Source organism: Hyperolius riggenbachi, chromosome 8 (genome assembly GCF_040937935.1).
Source record: "Hyperolius riggenbachi isolate aHypRig1 chromosome 8, aHypRig1.pri, whole genome shotgun sequence".
Lineage (NCBI taxonomy): Eukaryota > Metazoa > Chordata > Amphibia > Anura > Hyperoliidae > Hyperolius > Hyperolius riggenbachi.
The window spans coordinates 243,108,584-243,122,227 of NC_090653.1; the positions used below are offsets into that span (position 1 = coordinate 243,108,584).

The following is a 13,644-nucleotide window of genomic DNA, read 5'->3' on the forward strand; positions in this document are numbered from 1 at the left end:
TTGAATCAAATGACCGCTATCGCCATAACTGACGACAAGCAATATGAAATATGTAGCCAAATGACATTAAGCAGCAATGACAAGCGAAAATTATCATGTGTTCGGCCTGATAAAACTGGCAGATCAAATCTGATGATTATTAGGCAGATATCATGCAGCCGGACTGCGTAAAATATCGTTCAAGTGACATAGTTCCAGAGCATGTCTGCACATGTTGAGTGAAACTGCACTTCGGTTAGCGCACACAGTATTCGAAGGACATAATTGTTTGGAATATTGCTGTCTATGAACAATCTACTCATTTATAATGCTATATTTGCCTTACTTGTCTCGTTGAGGTGTTATCAGACACAGGAAATGGGGGAAAAAAAGAAAGAAAAGGGTCTTAACAAGAACACTCAGTTCTGGCTCTAAGAATGCATTGTTCTGAAGCACTCCATTCCAAACTGGGAATTAGGCACAGGCAGGAAATGAAAGCACATCCATACAGCAATTTGTGCATCAGAATTTCAGAATATATTGAGATCAATTGCTGACAAATTATTGAAATTCTGGTTGGCCACTTGGAAAGCAATAACAGCCTCTCTCTGAGTGGAGATTTATTTTGAAGGAGTCCAGTTAAGTTTGACTGCCTTTTATTAAATATACATATTACAGCGTCACTTCTGTGCAAGTTCCTGAACTGGGACAGGCATACAGGTCATTGTTTTTTTCTCTAATGACTGCATGTTAGTTCTTAATTTGGGATTTAATAAGTTTAAAAGGCTTGGCACAAGCTTAAAAGATTGCCATTGCTGGCAGCACTCATAGGGGATGATTCACAAACTTATATTATGATTTTATCTCTCGATCTCTGTCTTAACGCATGGTTTATCGCTTATCTGATTTAACTCATGATTTATCTTTCCATATCTGCCTTAACTCATGATTAACCATATTTGTTGGACTATAAGATGCACCTAGGTTTAGAGGTCAAAAATCAGGACAAAAGAAAAAAATACTAAACCTGGTGCATCTATGGTGCAGGGGCGTCTTATGGACCTTTTGCCCCCAAAGCTGTCTTTAAGCTACTCTATCTAACCTACTCTGCACAGCTGCCCTACACTAACCCCTGCTGCCCCCACCAGTTACTCTGCACTACACTAATCCCTGCTGCCCCCACCAGTTACTCTGCACTACACTAATCCCTGCTGCCCCCACCAGTTACTCTGCACGACACTAATCCCTGCTGCCCCCACCAGTTACACTTCACTACACTAACCCCTGCTGCCCCCGACCAGTTACACTGCACTACACTAACCCCTGCTGCCCCCACCAGTTACACTTCACTACACTAATCCCTGCTGCCCCCACCAGTTACACTGCACTACACTAACCCCTGCTGCCCCCCACCAGTTACTCTGCACTACACTAATCCCTGCTGCCCCCACCAGTTACACTGCACTACACTAACCCCTGCTGCCCCCCACCAGTTACTCTGCACTACACTAATCCCTGCTGCCCCCACCAGTTACACTGCACTACACTACCCCCTGCTGCCCCCACCAGTTACTCTGCATTACAGTAACCCCTGCTGCCCCCCACCAGTTACTCTGCACTACACTACACTTACACCTGCTGCCTCCACCAGTTACACTGCACTACACTACCCTAACCCCTGCTGCCACCAGTTATACTGTACTACACTAATCCCTGCTGCCCCCACCAGTTACTCTGCACTGCACTACACTACACTAACCCCTGCTGCCCCCACCAGTTACACTGCACTACACTAACCCCTGCTGCCCCCACCACTTACACTGCACTACACTAACCCCTGCTGCCCCCACCAGTTACACTGCACTACACTAACCCTTGCTGCCACCACCAGCTAATCTATACTACACACTTCACACTACAACTTCAGTATTTCAGCTCTTACGGCATCCTACCGCCACGCACATCTCGTTCCACTTCTGCTTCTATACGTGTTTCTCTCCTCTACATCTTCCAATATCCCGGTAAAATGCGACTAACTGCTGCTATGCAGCTCCGGTGTGACTCTAGAGGCGCACGGTGTGAGCCATAGTCATGCACTATGGGGGAACCATTAATGGGTAATTATGAGCTGACCTGAAAGGAGGACTGGAGCTGTATTGCAGCAGGCGGCTGCAGTGTACCGGGATATCAGAAGATGTAGACAGCAGAGAAGAGGTAAGGAAGGCATATAGAGACAAGACCGGAGAGGAGCTCAGGGGCAGGATGAGGTATGTGCTTCCCTGCGCACTCTGCACCAGTTTTTACCGTATATTCGTAATATCGGAACAAAAAGTGCATCTTATATTCCCAAAAATCCCACTTCTCAGTTTTCACCGATGATTTACCTCTCCCCATCTAATTTAGCTCATGATTTATCTCTCCCTGTTCGTATTAACTCATGATCTATCATCCCTTTTCTGATTTAACTCATGATTTCTCTCTCCTTATACGATTTAACACAAGAGTTATCTTTCCCTATCCGTATTAACTCATGATCTATTTCTCCATGGTAGAAGAGTACAGAGCGGCACACTTGTCCTTGTAGTCCTCCGGGTGCATGACCTTGGGTGCTAAGCAACACCCCAACGCAATCAAAGTAGTAGAGATGATCGGTCAGCACACCAGCTTCTCAATGAGCGTAGTTTACTTCCAGATCACATGTCAAGACATAAGTTAACTTATGTGTGCTACTACTTCTATTTCTCCATGGGCCTGATGCAGTAACTTGCGGTAATACTGCTTTGCACAGACCGCGCGCGGCAATATTACTCTTCTTCAGCAAAGTACCGTGAATTACGCCATTAGTACAACCCGTAATACTCAAGTAGCGCGACCGTTGCTGTGGTAACAAGCGTTACTCACAAGCGCTACCATTAATAACACTTATTACTGTAGCAATAGTCAAGCTATTTGAGTACCGCAGGTCGCGCTAATAGCGTAAGTCGCGGTACTTGCTGCATAAGTGAGTGTAATATTGTTGTGCGCTGTCTGTGCATGCCAGTATTACTGCAAATAACTGCATAAGGCCTCATCGGATTTAACTCATGATTTATCCCTATTGTCTTAACTCATGAATTACCTGTCTTTATGGTTGAGGTAATTAAAAAACAAAAAAGCTTTGGAAATCAGCCCCGTAGTGCTGTCATGACAGGCTAATTACTCGTCAGTAAACAAAAACAGAATTACATTAAGCAACTCCCCTTTAAAATTACACAATTCTCTTGTGACATGATCGCGATATAATCTGTTACTATGTACAAAGAAATGACAAAATCACCACTGAAATGTAGATTCGTGTCTCTCCTGCGTCCTTTTCCATTGTAAAAGCTGAATATAGTTAGTAGATCTTGATTGGAGCTCATAATCCTGTGTAGGTGTGGCCGATCCAGGGTAGGAGGGGCCTGGCACTAGACGGTGTAGACTGTCATCCACTGGCACAACAGTAGTCCTTTACAAGTCAGTAAGGCATGGCCAAGCTTGCACATGTATGGTTGATGAACCATAAAATCTTTCAGCGTTTCGGGCCGTGTTAGAGTTTGGATTTTGGGGTGTTATGGACGAGCTGCTGAATATCACACAGAGCCTTTTCCAGATAATGAGCCAGTCTGGCTGCGTTGGTTTCTGCACAGCTGTTGTAGGCAGACACTGCAAAGTTGATGTGATCTTCCATGGGGTTGTAGCAAACCCCATATCCGTCTGGGACTACCGGGCCGAAGCACATGACGCAGTCAGTCTTAGCCGGGACCTGAGTGGGAGAGCAAAGAGTTTTACATGACTTGTATTATGGATTCAGCATAATGGAAGGGAAACAGAAATAAGAATACGGAGGAGGAGATGTTAATTTCCTGTTAAATAATGCAACTTCCTGCCTGTCTTCTGATCTTCTGGCTTCAGAATGTGAGGGGTAGAGATAAGACACTGGCACCAGTATGCAGCAGGGATGGATCAACCGGTACGGGCACCTGCAGCGGGCTCCCATGCAGCAGTATACATATTAGAAATGAGGAAATGTACATATTTTGCCTCTGAAGAAGCAAGGCTCAACATTGCGAAACAGCTGTCAGGTTTTGCACTCCCACTGCTTGTAACCACTGTGCCTGCCCAACCAGATTAAAAGGGCTTGTACAGCAGCAGTGCCTCGCTTTTCCTCCTTTCTATAATCTGCTGGCTTCAGTACAGTCACACCTGCAGCAACCATACAGCCAGTGGAATCCATCTTTTGCATCACTAACTTATAGCGGACCCAAACCAAACATTTTTTTTAATTAAAAATGTTTAGTTGCACCAGTCTGACACATCCAAAGATAAATAAACACTCCTTCAAACCTATGAGCATTTCAGTGCATGCTTTTCACCCTTCTCTTTTCATAACTAGGGTTATATTGGGGGCAGCCATTAGCAATTCCTCCATTGCCAGACACCACTTACTCCACCAGTTTGCTGGATTTTGTCCAGGCAATTTGAAAGGAAGGGGAGGGGTTCCTCCAATAAATGTAAAATATTTTATATTTGTCATCATGCAGCTGAAAAAAGGCTGCTATTTATTATTATAATTTAGAAAATAGATTTTATTTATGAAATCTTGTATTTTTTATTTGGGTCCACTTTAAGGCCTGTACATAGACAAGATCAATGTGGCTTGGCAGGGTTCGGTACCCAATTGCTTGGGGGACATTGCAGAGGCTGACAAACGTGTCATTTGCCTGCAGGCTAGCGACATGTTCTATAGGGGTGCGAGGGGGCAGAGGGCTGACAGAGTGACATCACATGGTGGGGGTAGGGGGTGGGGAAAGTAGAGAGAAAAATGCCACCAGGAGGGATCGCTGGCCAAGTGGTCGAGAGGGGTCAGGGCTGCCATACATACACTGGATTCTCACAGCGAGGCAGTAGTTATTGCCCTATCAAATCTTAAAGAGAATCTGAGGTTAACCAAAAAAAGAAAAAAAATTAAAAAAAAAAATCGAGGCCTAAAAGCAGAGCAGGATCGTCTACCAGGCAACCTAGGCAGGTGTCTGAGGCCTACGAGTGTGTCATGGGGACTACCAGACACCTTCTCTGACCTCTCTACACTTACCAAAAAGACCACAAATGTGCCCCAAAACTAATATCATGTATTTGGCCTCATAATATCTTAATCCATCTCTGCCTGAAATACAACAGTAGATGAACTGCTGTCCATATCCCCCATTATGCTGCCATGTCGGCCTTCTCTTGGATCCAGAACCAGTCCTGGGACGTGGTGTGTGGAAATGGGTAGCTACTGTTGGCAGCATATAGCCGTTATTTATAATTTACTCCAGTAACACTGTACACACTGCACACCTTATTGAAGTGGAAAAATCTTGAGCTTGTATGAAATGATGAGAATCTGATAGTGTTTTAGTGCCATCTTGTGGTGGTTTTTTATACTTGTATAAGAAGATCGTAAGTTGTTTACTATACAGTACCAATATTTTGTTTGCCTTACATGTATTAATTTCATAAATTGTTCCTACTGTAGGTTGCTCGATAGACTGCTTTACTGACTTTATTGATAGCGATCAGCATACATACACATACAATGAATTCATGGATTCCAACTTGCATATGGCTGTTTCAGACTAGGTGACCACCATTAGTGTTGCAAAATATCTGAGCAGACAATGGGAAAACCTCAAGATTTGTTTGGATAGCCTGTGAGGAACTTCAACTTCGTTCTAATTAACTGTAGACTTTAGGGTCTAAAAGCGGTGCAATTTTTTTCCGCTTTTGGACCCTAAAATTTCAGAACTAAACCGCAGTCGCAGGTGAGGCAGCCCCTGTACAAAAAAAACTTTCCTCCCCAGGATCCAGCACTGCATGTCTTCCTCCTGTCCTATGGGGTGCGCTCTATCCCTATGGCGAGATCACCATCTGTTGTCACATGACAGACGATGATCTCGCCAAAGGGGTTGAAAGCCTTGGGGGACATGGAGGAGATTGTCTGCACTCCGGGGTTGCGAGTATGAAGTGCCGCTCCACTGCGCACTCTGCAGTAACCTGCACGGCAACCGCCCCAACCCCAAACTTGGATTGGCAATACCATTAAGGAGGTTAAAAGTGAACCTAAAGCAATGCAAAATAAATAAAGTTAGATACCTACATAGAGGAAAGCTTCTGGATCCCACAGAGCCTTCCCAGACCTCTTGTTGTGCCGTGGTTTTACTGATGTACAACATTGAAGCTATTTGGCCTGCAGGTCAAATACCTCTTCAGGACTCCTCGTGTAGACTTTGTACTTACGTTTACCAAGTACTTCCCAAGACAAGCAGATCCATACGGTGTACGCCTGAGTCTGAGTGCTTCAGAGGCCTGCCAAGGAGTCCTGAAGGTGCATAAATTCAACGGGGGACAGCGGTGGAACGAGGACACGGAGAGAGGCCCAGGAAGGGTCTATGGGATCAAGAGCCTTCCCTCTACATAGGTGAATATCAAACCTGAAGCAGGTTTCCAGGCTTCAGGTTCACTTTAAAGACCATGCACTAAAGTGTCTCTCACTTACTAAAGTGCATCATTGTTTTTGTACAACTGAAGATAATCACACATATTCACTTCAAGGACAAACTCAACGAGTGAAGAGGAACAATTCATCCTCACTCACCGATCCAGCACTGGAAGCCGCTGAACATATTCCATAAGTCCTTGTCGAATATGTCCTTGAGGCCACATTACCACCTGTGTGGAGCACCGCTGTACTGCGCATGCACAAGTATGGTCTGTGCCTGTGCAGCAGCACAGTGCCACTCGGGCATGTCTTTTTCCTCCATGCACAGGTGGCTTTGTGCTGCAGCACAGGCATACTGTACTATTGCCTGCACTTGTACACAGATGGGAGTTTGTTGGTGAAAAGTAGAGGGTTCCAGCCAGCAGCAGTGGGGTCAAGGAGGACATGGGAAGAACTGGACCAAAGCTGACAATGCAGGGCAGCTTTTTGCAATAAGCATTTACAGCAGGTGTGGGCAGGGTATGGATCCAAGGAGGGAGTCCAATGCTAATTTTGTTGGGGGTGTGGGGGTCCCATTAGTTATTGCTGCACCCCGGCTCAAACTGACAATGATTCTATCAGAAGCACTGTCACTGGTGAGCTCCTCTGGACAGGAAGGCAGTGCGCGGTCTTTCTTTTGCTGCTCACAGTGATGCACATTGGAAGCACCCGAGGGCCACATAAAATGGCATGGAGGGCAGCACTGAGCCAGCGGGCCGTGTGTTTGACACTTGTGCTATACAGCTTCAAAACAGTGATCACAAAAACCACGAGAGCACGTCAGGGTAATATAGTTTGTTTACATACGTAATATATAGGGATTATTTGATTTTTCTCATAGGACGTGGCGATACATTTTAGCGATAGTGAGCGGAGCCATGCAGGTCAGTTCTGTATACCCATCTAGCCAGCTGTGTAACATATACAACTGTGACACCTGCTTCTCTACTGTACCTGGCTGGTGGAGAGATTAAAGTGCATTGCAATGGCGTAGGCTGTGTCCATGAAGATTTCAGGAATGCTGACCAAATCCTCGATAGCTTGTAGCTTCAGCCCCAGTAAGTGGCGGTCTATGGCTTTTCCATTAATTGCCTATAGGTAGGAAAGGGAGAGGCACTCAATACATACTCATCATTCACGAAACAAAACAATACATTGTTAATTATTTTGGAGCTCATCTGCCGGTTTGGCAATTAGGCATTGTATCTAAAACAGGTTCTTAAGGGGTCCATACACTGGTTGATTTCAGCCTTCGATCGATTCGATTGCCAATCAATTGGTCGTTCGATCGATTTGCGGCCGGTTTCGATCGATTTGATCTGACAGGATGGAAGATCTAGGTCGATCTGCTGCTGGCAGCAGATAAATGGCCCATAGATTTGTATTGGATCTAATGGTGCATTTAGATCGATTTTCAATAGATTTCCAATAGATTTAATTCTGAAATCTATTGGAAATCTGTTCCTAGTGTGTGGCACACATCAGATAGATTCCTGTCAGATTCGACTTGACTGGCATCTGACAAAAATCTATCTGATGGTAGAATCTGCTGTAAATCTGTATGGCCACCTTTACCTTTTGATGTTATGATGGGATCTTTGGATTTTGGGGGGAGGGGTTTGATGCTCTTTATTTGTGGCATGCAGATTACCGAGTTTATTTTCATAACTACAAATATGCTTCAAGGGAAACCAGACTAAGGCATGGAAGGGATATTAATGCTGTTGACATGCTTTTAAAATGGCACTTTGCCTGGCTGCCATGATGAATTTTTGGTTTCATCGATTTTAGTCACACTTAGAACAAGAACACAGCCAGAAGAGTCACGAACCCCGGTCCGAGGACTTCCTTTCACCTAGTATCAAAAAACATATTTAAAGAGAGGGGAGAGTGCCATCCAGTGCAGCAGTAAAGGAAGTTTGTCATGGCAACCTCCACACTTTAAGAGACACTGAAGGGGGTTGTGTAGTAAGGATAATTACTAGAACATTAGTAGCAAAGAAAATATTCTCATATTTTTTATTTTCAGTTATTTATTTTTTTTTATTTTTTTTTTTATAACATTGCATCCTTCTCTAATATTTGCAGTTCACACACTACTCAGCATTCTAAATGATTTTACAGAGCAAGCTAATGAACTTTTGAACTGTCCTCTGCAGAAGAAAAAAACATGCAGTGCCAGACACTTGAGATAACAAGCTTCAGCAGACAGAGCTCTATGTGACTTTTAAAGTCGTGGAGCTCAATGGCTCTTTTGCATAGAACTGGAGTTTCTTAACTCTTCCTGTACTGAAAACAATATTAGACTCAGATCTCTGCTGCTAATGTATTATTTCTTAGCTGTACTACACATACAAATCATATCATTTTTTTTTCTTCAGTGGCCCATATGCAATTCTGTTTTTCTCCTGAGTTTTCTCCTAGGTGATATTTTTAGACTTGTTAATAAAATGCCTTTTAAGCTACCAGAAAGCAAGAAAAGGCTCAAAATAAGTACTTATTCACCTACTTTTTGGTACTTTCTTTGTTGAAAAGTGCTGGAAAGTTATTTAAAATTGAAGATGAAAAATTACCTCCTAGGAGAAAACTCAGGAGAAAAAGAGAATTGCATATGGCCCATTGTCTCTTTAAAAGCATACATAATGTAAAAAAATAAAATCAGATTTACTTACCTGGGGCTTCATCCAGCCCCAGGAAGCCTATGTGTCTATTACCGCCCACAGCTCCGCTCTCAGGCAGGCTCCCAGGTTCTCCCCGGAGGGGACAGGACACAGACTTAAAGCGGAGCTGCGGCGAGGGACACATAGGCTTTCAGATGCTGGAGGAAGCCCGAGGTAAGTAAATCTGATTTTTTTTTTTAATATTTTCAGATATATCCTTTGAGGTGCCATACATTACTTGATTGTGGCATCGATATCCGGCCATTTCGACCATAACAATAAAATCTGGCAGAGATTGATGCCACAACATGGCCCCCCAATAGTTTGGTTCAATCAATTTCCAGCCGGATTGATCAAAACTATCGATGTGGCATGCTTGAAAAAAATCTTGCTGGAAAGGGCTTGGTTGGTTGAGTGGAAGCGCTTGATATGCCAATGATCAACGGATCCGACATACCCCAGGGTTGGTCTCCCCCCATGAAATGCATCGGGATCTATTGGAAATCTGCCTACAGTGAGTGGGCAGATAATAGAATCCCCCTGAACGGATTCAATGGATATATCAGATGATCGATCTGGTGGCCATCGACTAATGTTCTTCATTCCCTCAAAGAAACCACCTTTCTGCTGTTTCAGTTAGATTGCAATCACTGATCTTTGCTCCATAAGTGGCAGGTAAGGTCAGACTTACCATGTCTGTGTAATTTCGGTGAGCTAGTATTGCTTTCCTTAAGAGATCCACTTTTTCTTGATTCTGTAAATGGGCACAAACAGATTGTTGAAATAGTTCAATTTGTAACCAGCTATGAATTTCCAAAACGGAGTTCAAACTGGTCTTCAAAACACAGAATCAAAGCTCTTCTTGGAGTACAGAACAGGGCTGTGGAGTCGGTCCAAAAATCCACCGACTCCGACTCCTCAGTTTAGGATTCCACCGACTCCGACTCCTCGACTCCTCTAATTTGCATATTACAATTTTGTTGATTAAAAGTATGTAACATGAAATTCGTCTCTTAACTGCCAATGCTTAGGAATTTTACAAGACAACTGAAGTGAGAAGGATATGTAGACTACTATATTTATTCCCTTTAGACTAAAACTAGTCCTTGGTAAGAGTACTTGTAAAAGGTACAAACCGGAACAAAGAACATCTATCAGGCCCTAGGCAATGTAAGTGTGGGTACATGTAAGAATGATGTGCAGGTACTCTGCAGGGGAATGAGGAGATTGTAAACAGACAACACCTCTGTGTTCAATGTGCACAGCATTCTCAGTGGATTCCCTGCAGCTCTGTGGGGAGTGCATATGTAGAGTATAGTACTACTGTGTGACAAAGTAAACCTGAGACAGATGAAATTAAAGTTTTATACATACCTGGGGCTTCCTCCAGCCGCCTTTATGATAATCAGTCCCTCGTTGTCCTCCTCCACCACCTGGATCTTCTGCTATGAGTCCAGGTACTTGAGCCAGTCGGGCGTAGTGCGCATGCACACACTCCGCCGCCAGGAGCATACTACACCTGTGCAGCACTATTGCGCAGGTGCAGAATGTCCCTGGCTGTGGGAGCGGCATGCGGCCGGACAGCGCTGACTGGCTGAATTACCAGGGCTCATAGCAGAAGATCCGGGTGGTGGAGGACAGCGAGGGACTGATTAGCCTGAAGGGGGCTGGGGGTAGCCCCAGGTATGTATAAAACTTTACTTTTCATCCGCCTCAGTTACCCTTTAATTAGTAGTCACTAAACCAAATTTTAACAACATATCAAATTATTTGATTTCATCAGCAAAGGGAGTGCATACATTTGCATAAATCAGCATCAATGCAGAATTATTTCCATCTCGTTGACCATCTCTATTAGTGACACAGCTACACATCAGGCTTTATTCTTACAGCATAGATGTTATTTAGTGTATATATAAGAGATTCCTGTGTACACATCATATATACAGTCACAATCAGATGTGTATATCTGACTTTAAAAATACGGGGACTGCTTTATTGAAGCAGCACAAGTAACTAATTTTGATTGGTTTATTTCATTTTTGTGGACTAAGCACAGCTATTACTGTATATATACTGTATATATACATTATTTTTAATGACTATTATCTGAGAAATAGAACATTTTATCATATTTTCTATTTTAATTACAGTTACAAATTCATTAGGAGTCGGAGTCGGTGCATTTTTTCACGACTCCGACTCCAGGCACCCAAAATTGCCCGACTCCACGACTCCGACTCCACGACTCCGACTCCACAGCCCTGGTACAGAATAAGCCTGAACGATAAATCAAATTTACGGTAAACCGAAATCGTGATCACCAAGATCACGATTTTGGAATCGTCAAAGCGACGATTTCCACAATTATGTCATTTCTGCATGCGGAAGTTTTAAGAAGCGGCTTCAAACTTCCCCCAAGTCCCGGCGCGTGCGGCACGCAACATTGGCAGCATTGGACATACCTTCCGACACAAGTCCACTCTCGCTGTCTGCCGGCTTTTGTGCACGGCATACGTCCTAGTTCCTGTATGTCACATGACACAAAGAGGACACAGAGAGAGACAGGGGGACAGAAAGACCCAGAGGGGGGAACAAACAGGCACAAAGCTTGATTTGAAGGATATGAATCCTATTAAAATCATGATTTCTAACAATTTTTTCCTAAAATCGTTCAGGCCTAGTACACTGTCAGATTTTCAAATATCAAGAATTAAGAAAGATTTGTTGATTGAATAAAAACATAATTCATGTCCTTTAAAAATATAACCTTTTAGGATTGCATGGTTTATTATAGATATTAGCAAGTGTATCCTGATTTACATTATATATGCATGCATGTTTGATCTATTACAGGTAGTCCTCGGTTAACGAACGAGATAGGGACTGCCCACTTGTTCTTAACCTGAATCGGTCCGTTAGTCGGGACTACCTGTTCTGCCCCGCTGAAAAAGAAGAATATGGGCAGCGGAAGGTAAATAGAGGCCTACTCACCTGATCCTCGGAGGTAGAAGGTGCCCTCGTGGTGCCCGTAAGGTCTGCAGCCCGTCCTCTCGCTTCCACCATTGTTCCCCGGCGCCTCCTGGCTTCACATGCGGCGCATGACGACGTAATCAGGAAGAGCTCCCTAGTGGCGGCGCTTCCTATTTGCGTCATTATGCGCCGCATGTGAAGCCAGGAGGTGCCGGGGAACAATGGAGGAAGCGAGAGGACGGGCTGCGGACCTTCCGGGCACCACGAGGGCACCTTCTACCGCCGAGGATCAGGTGAGTAGGCCTCTATTTACCTTCCGCTGCCCATATTCTTCTTTTTCAGCGGGGCAGAACAGGTAGTCCCCGGCGGGGCGTGACGTCATGCGACGGGGCGGAGCTATGGTCGCGGCGTTCGTATCGGCGGGTCGTTCGTAAGTCGGGCGTTCTTAACCCGGGGACTACCTGTATATGGATTACAAGAAATAGATCTTTTATTTTACTTTTATAAGATTTAAAGCTGTATAGTCAATTTAAAGCTGAGTAGTGAAATTCAGAAAACATGGTTTAGTAATAGACTGCTGCCAAAATGCTAATCAAGGTATACATGACTATTCTTAATCTTCAGGCAAATCTTAAAAGTTTACTCTGCCTTGGACAATATTGAGATCCCAGAGTCTTTGTTTACAGTCCAAGGGGCAGCAAGCTGGCCAGAGACAACTTGGAGTTAAAAGGTGGACTGATATAGAATTTCTTATAATCTTATTATCAGGAAGTCTATAGATGTATGTCATTATATATAGCATGTCATATATAGTAATGTAATAAGCATTATCCCATATTATTTTATATAGTTAAATGCACAGTATTAAGAAAATACAGTGGCTTGCAAAAGTATTCGGCCCCCTTGAAGTTTTCCACATTTTGTCACATTACTGCCACAAACATGAATCACTTTTATTAAAATTTCACATGAAAGACCAATACAAAGTGGTGAACACGTGAGAAGTGGAATGAAAATCATACATGATTCCAAATTTTTTTTACAAATAAATAACTGCAAAGTGGGGTGTGCGTAATTATTCAGCCCCCTTTGGTCTGAGTGCAGTCAGTTGCCCATAGACATTGCCTGATGAGCGCTAATGACTAAATAGAGTGCACCTGTGTGTAATCTAATGTCAGCACAAAAACAGCTGCTCTGTGACGGCCTCAGAGGTTGTCTAAGAGAATATTGAGAGCAACAACACCATGAAGTGCAAAGAACACACCAGACAGGTCCAAGACAGGTCAGGGATCAAGTTATTGAGAAATTTAAAGCAAGCTTAGGCTACAAAAAGATTTCCAAAGCCTTGAACATCCCACGGAGCACTGTTCAAGCGATCATTCAGAGATGGAAGGAGTATGGCAAACCTACCGAGACAAGGCCATCTATCTAAACTCCCAGGTCGAACATGGAGAGCGCTGATCATAAATGCAGTCAAGAGGCCCATGGTGA

General features: G+C 43.8%; 1 protein-coding gene across 2 annotated transcripts in view; it reads right to left on the minus strand.

Annotated features, from left to right (window-relative positions):
• Positions 1-3,200: 3,200 nt before the first annotated feature.
• Positions 3,201-13,644, minus strand: part of CRAT (carnitine O-acetyltransferase) — an 84,714-nt gene continuing 74,270 nt past the window's right edge. For both annotated transcript variants that reach the window (XM_068248479.1, XM_068248478.1), the window contains 3 exons: positions 9,872-9,934; positions 7,475-7,612; positions 3,201-3,763 (listed from right to left, as the gene is read on the minus strand). In XM_068248479.1, the coding sequence (XP_068104580.1) occupies positions 3,548-3,763; positions 7,475-7,612; positions 9,872-9,934 (417 nt within the window). In that variant the 3' untranslated portion in view covers positions 3,201-3,547. The remainder of the gene's footprint in view (positions 3,764-7,474; positions 7,613-9,871; positions 9,935-13,644) is intronic.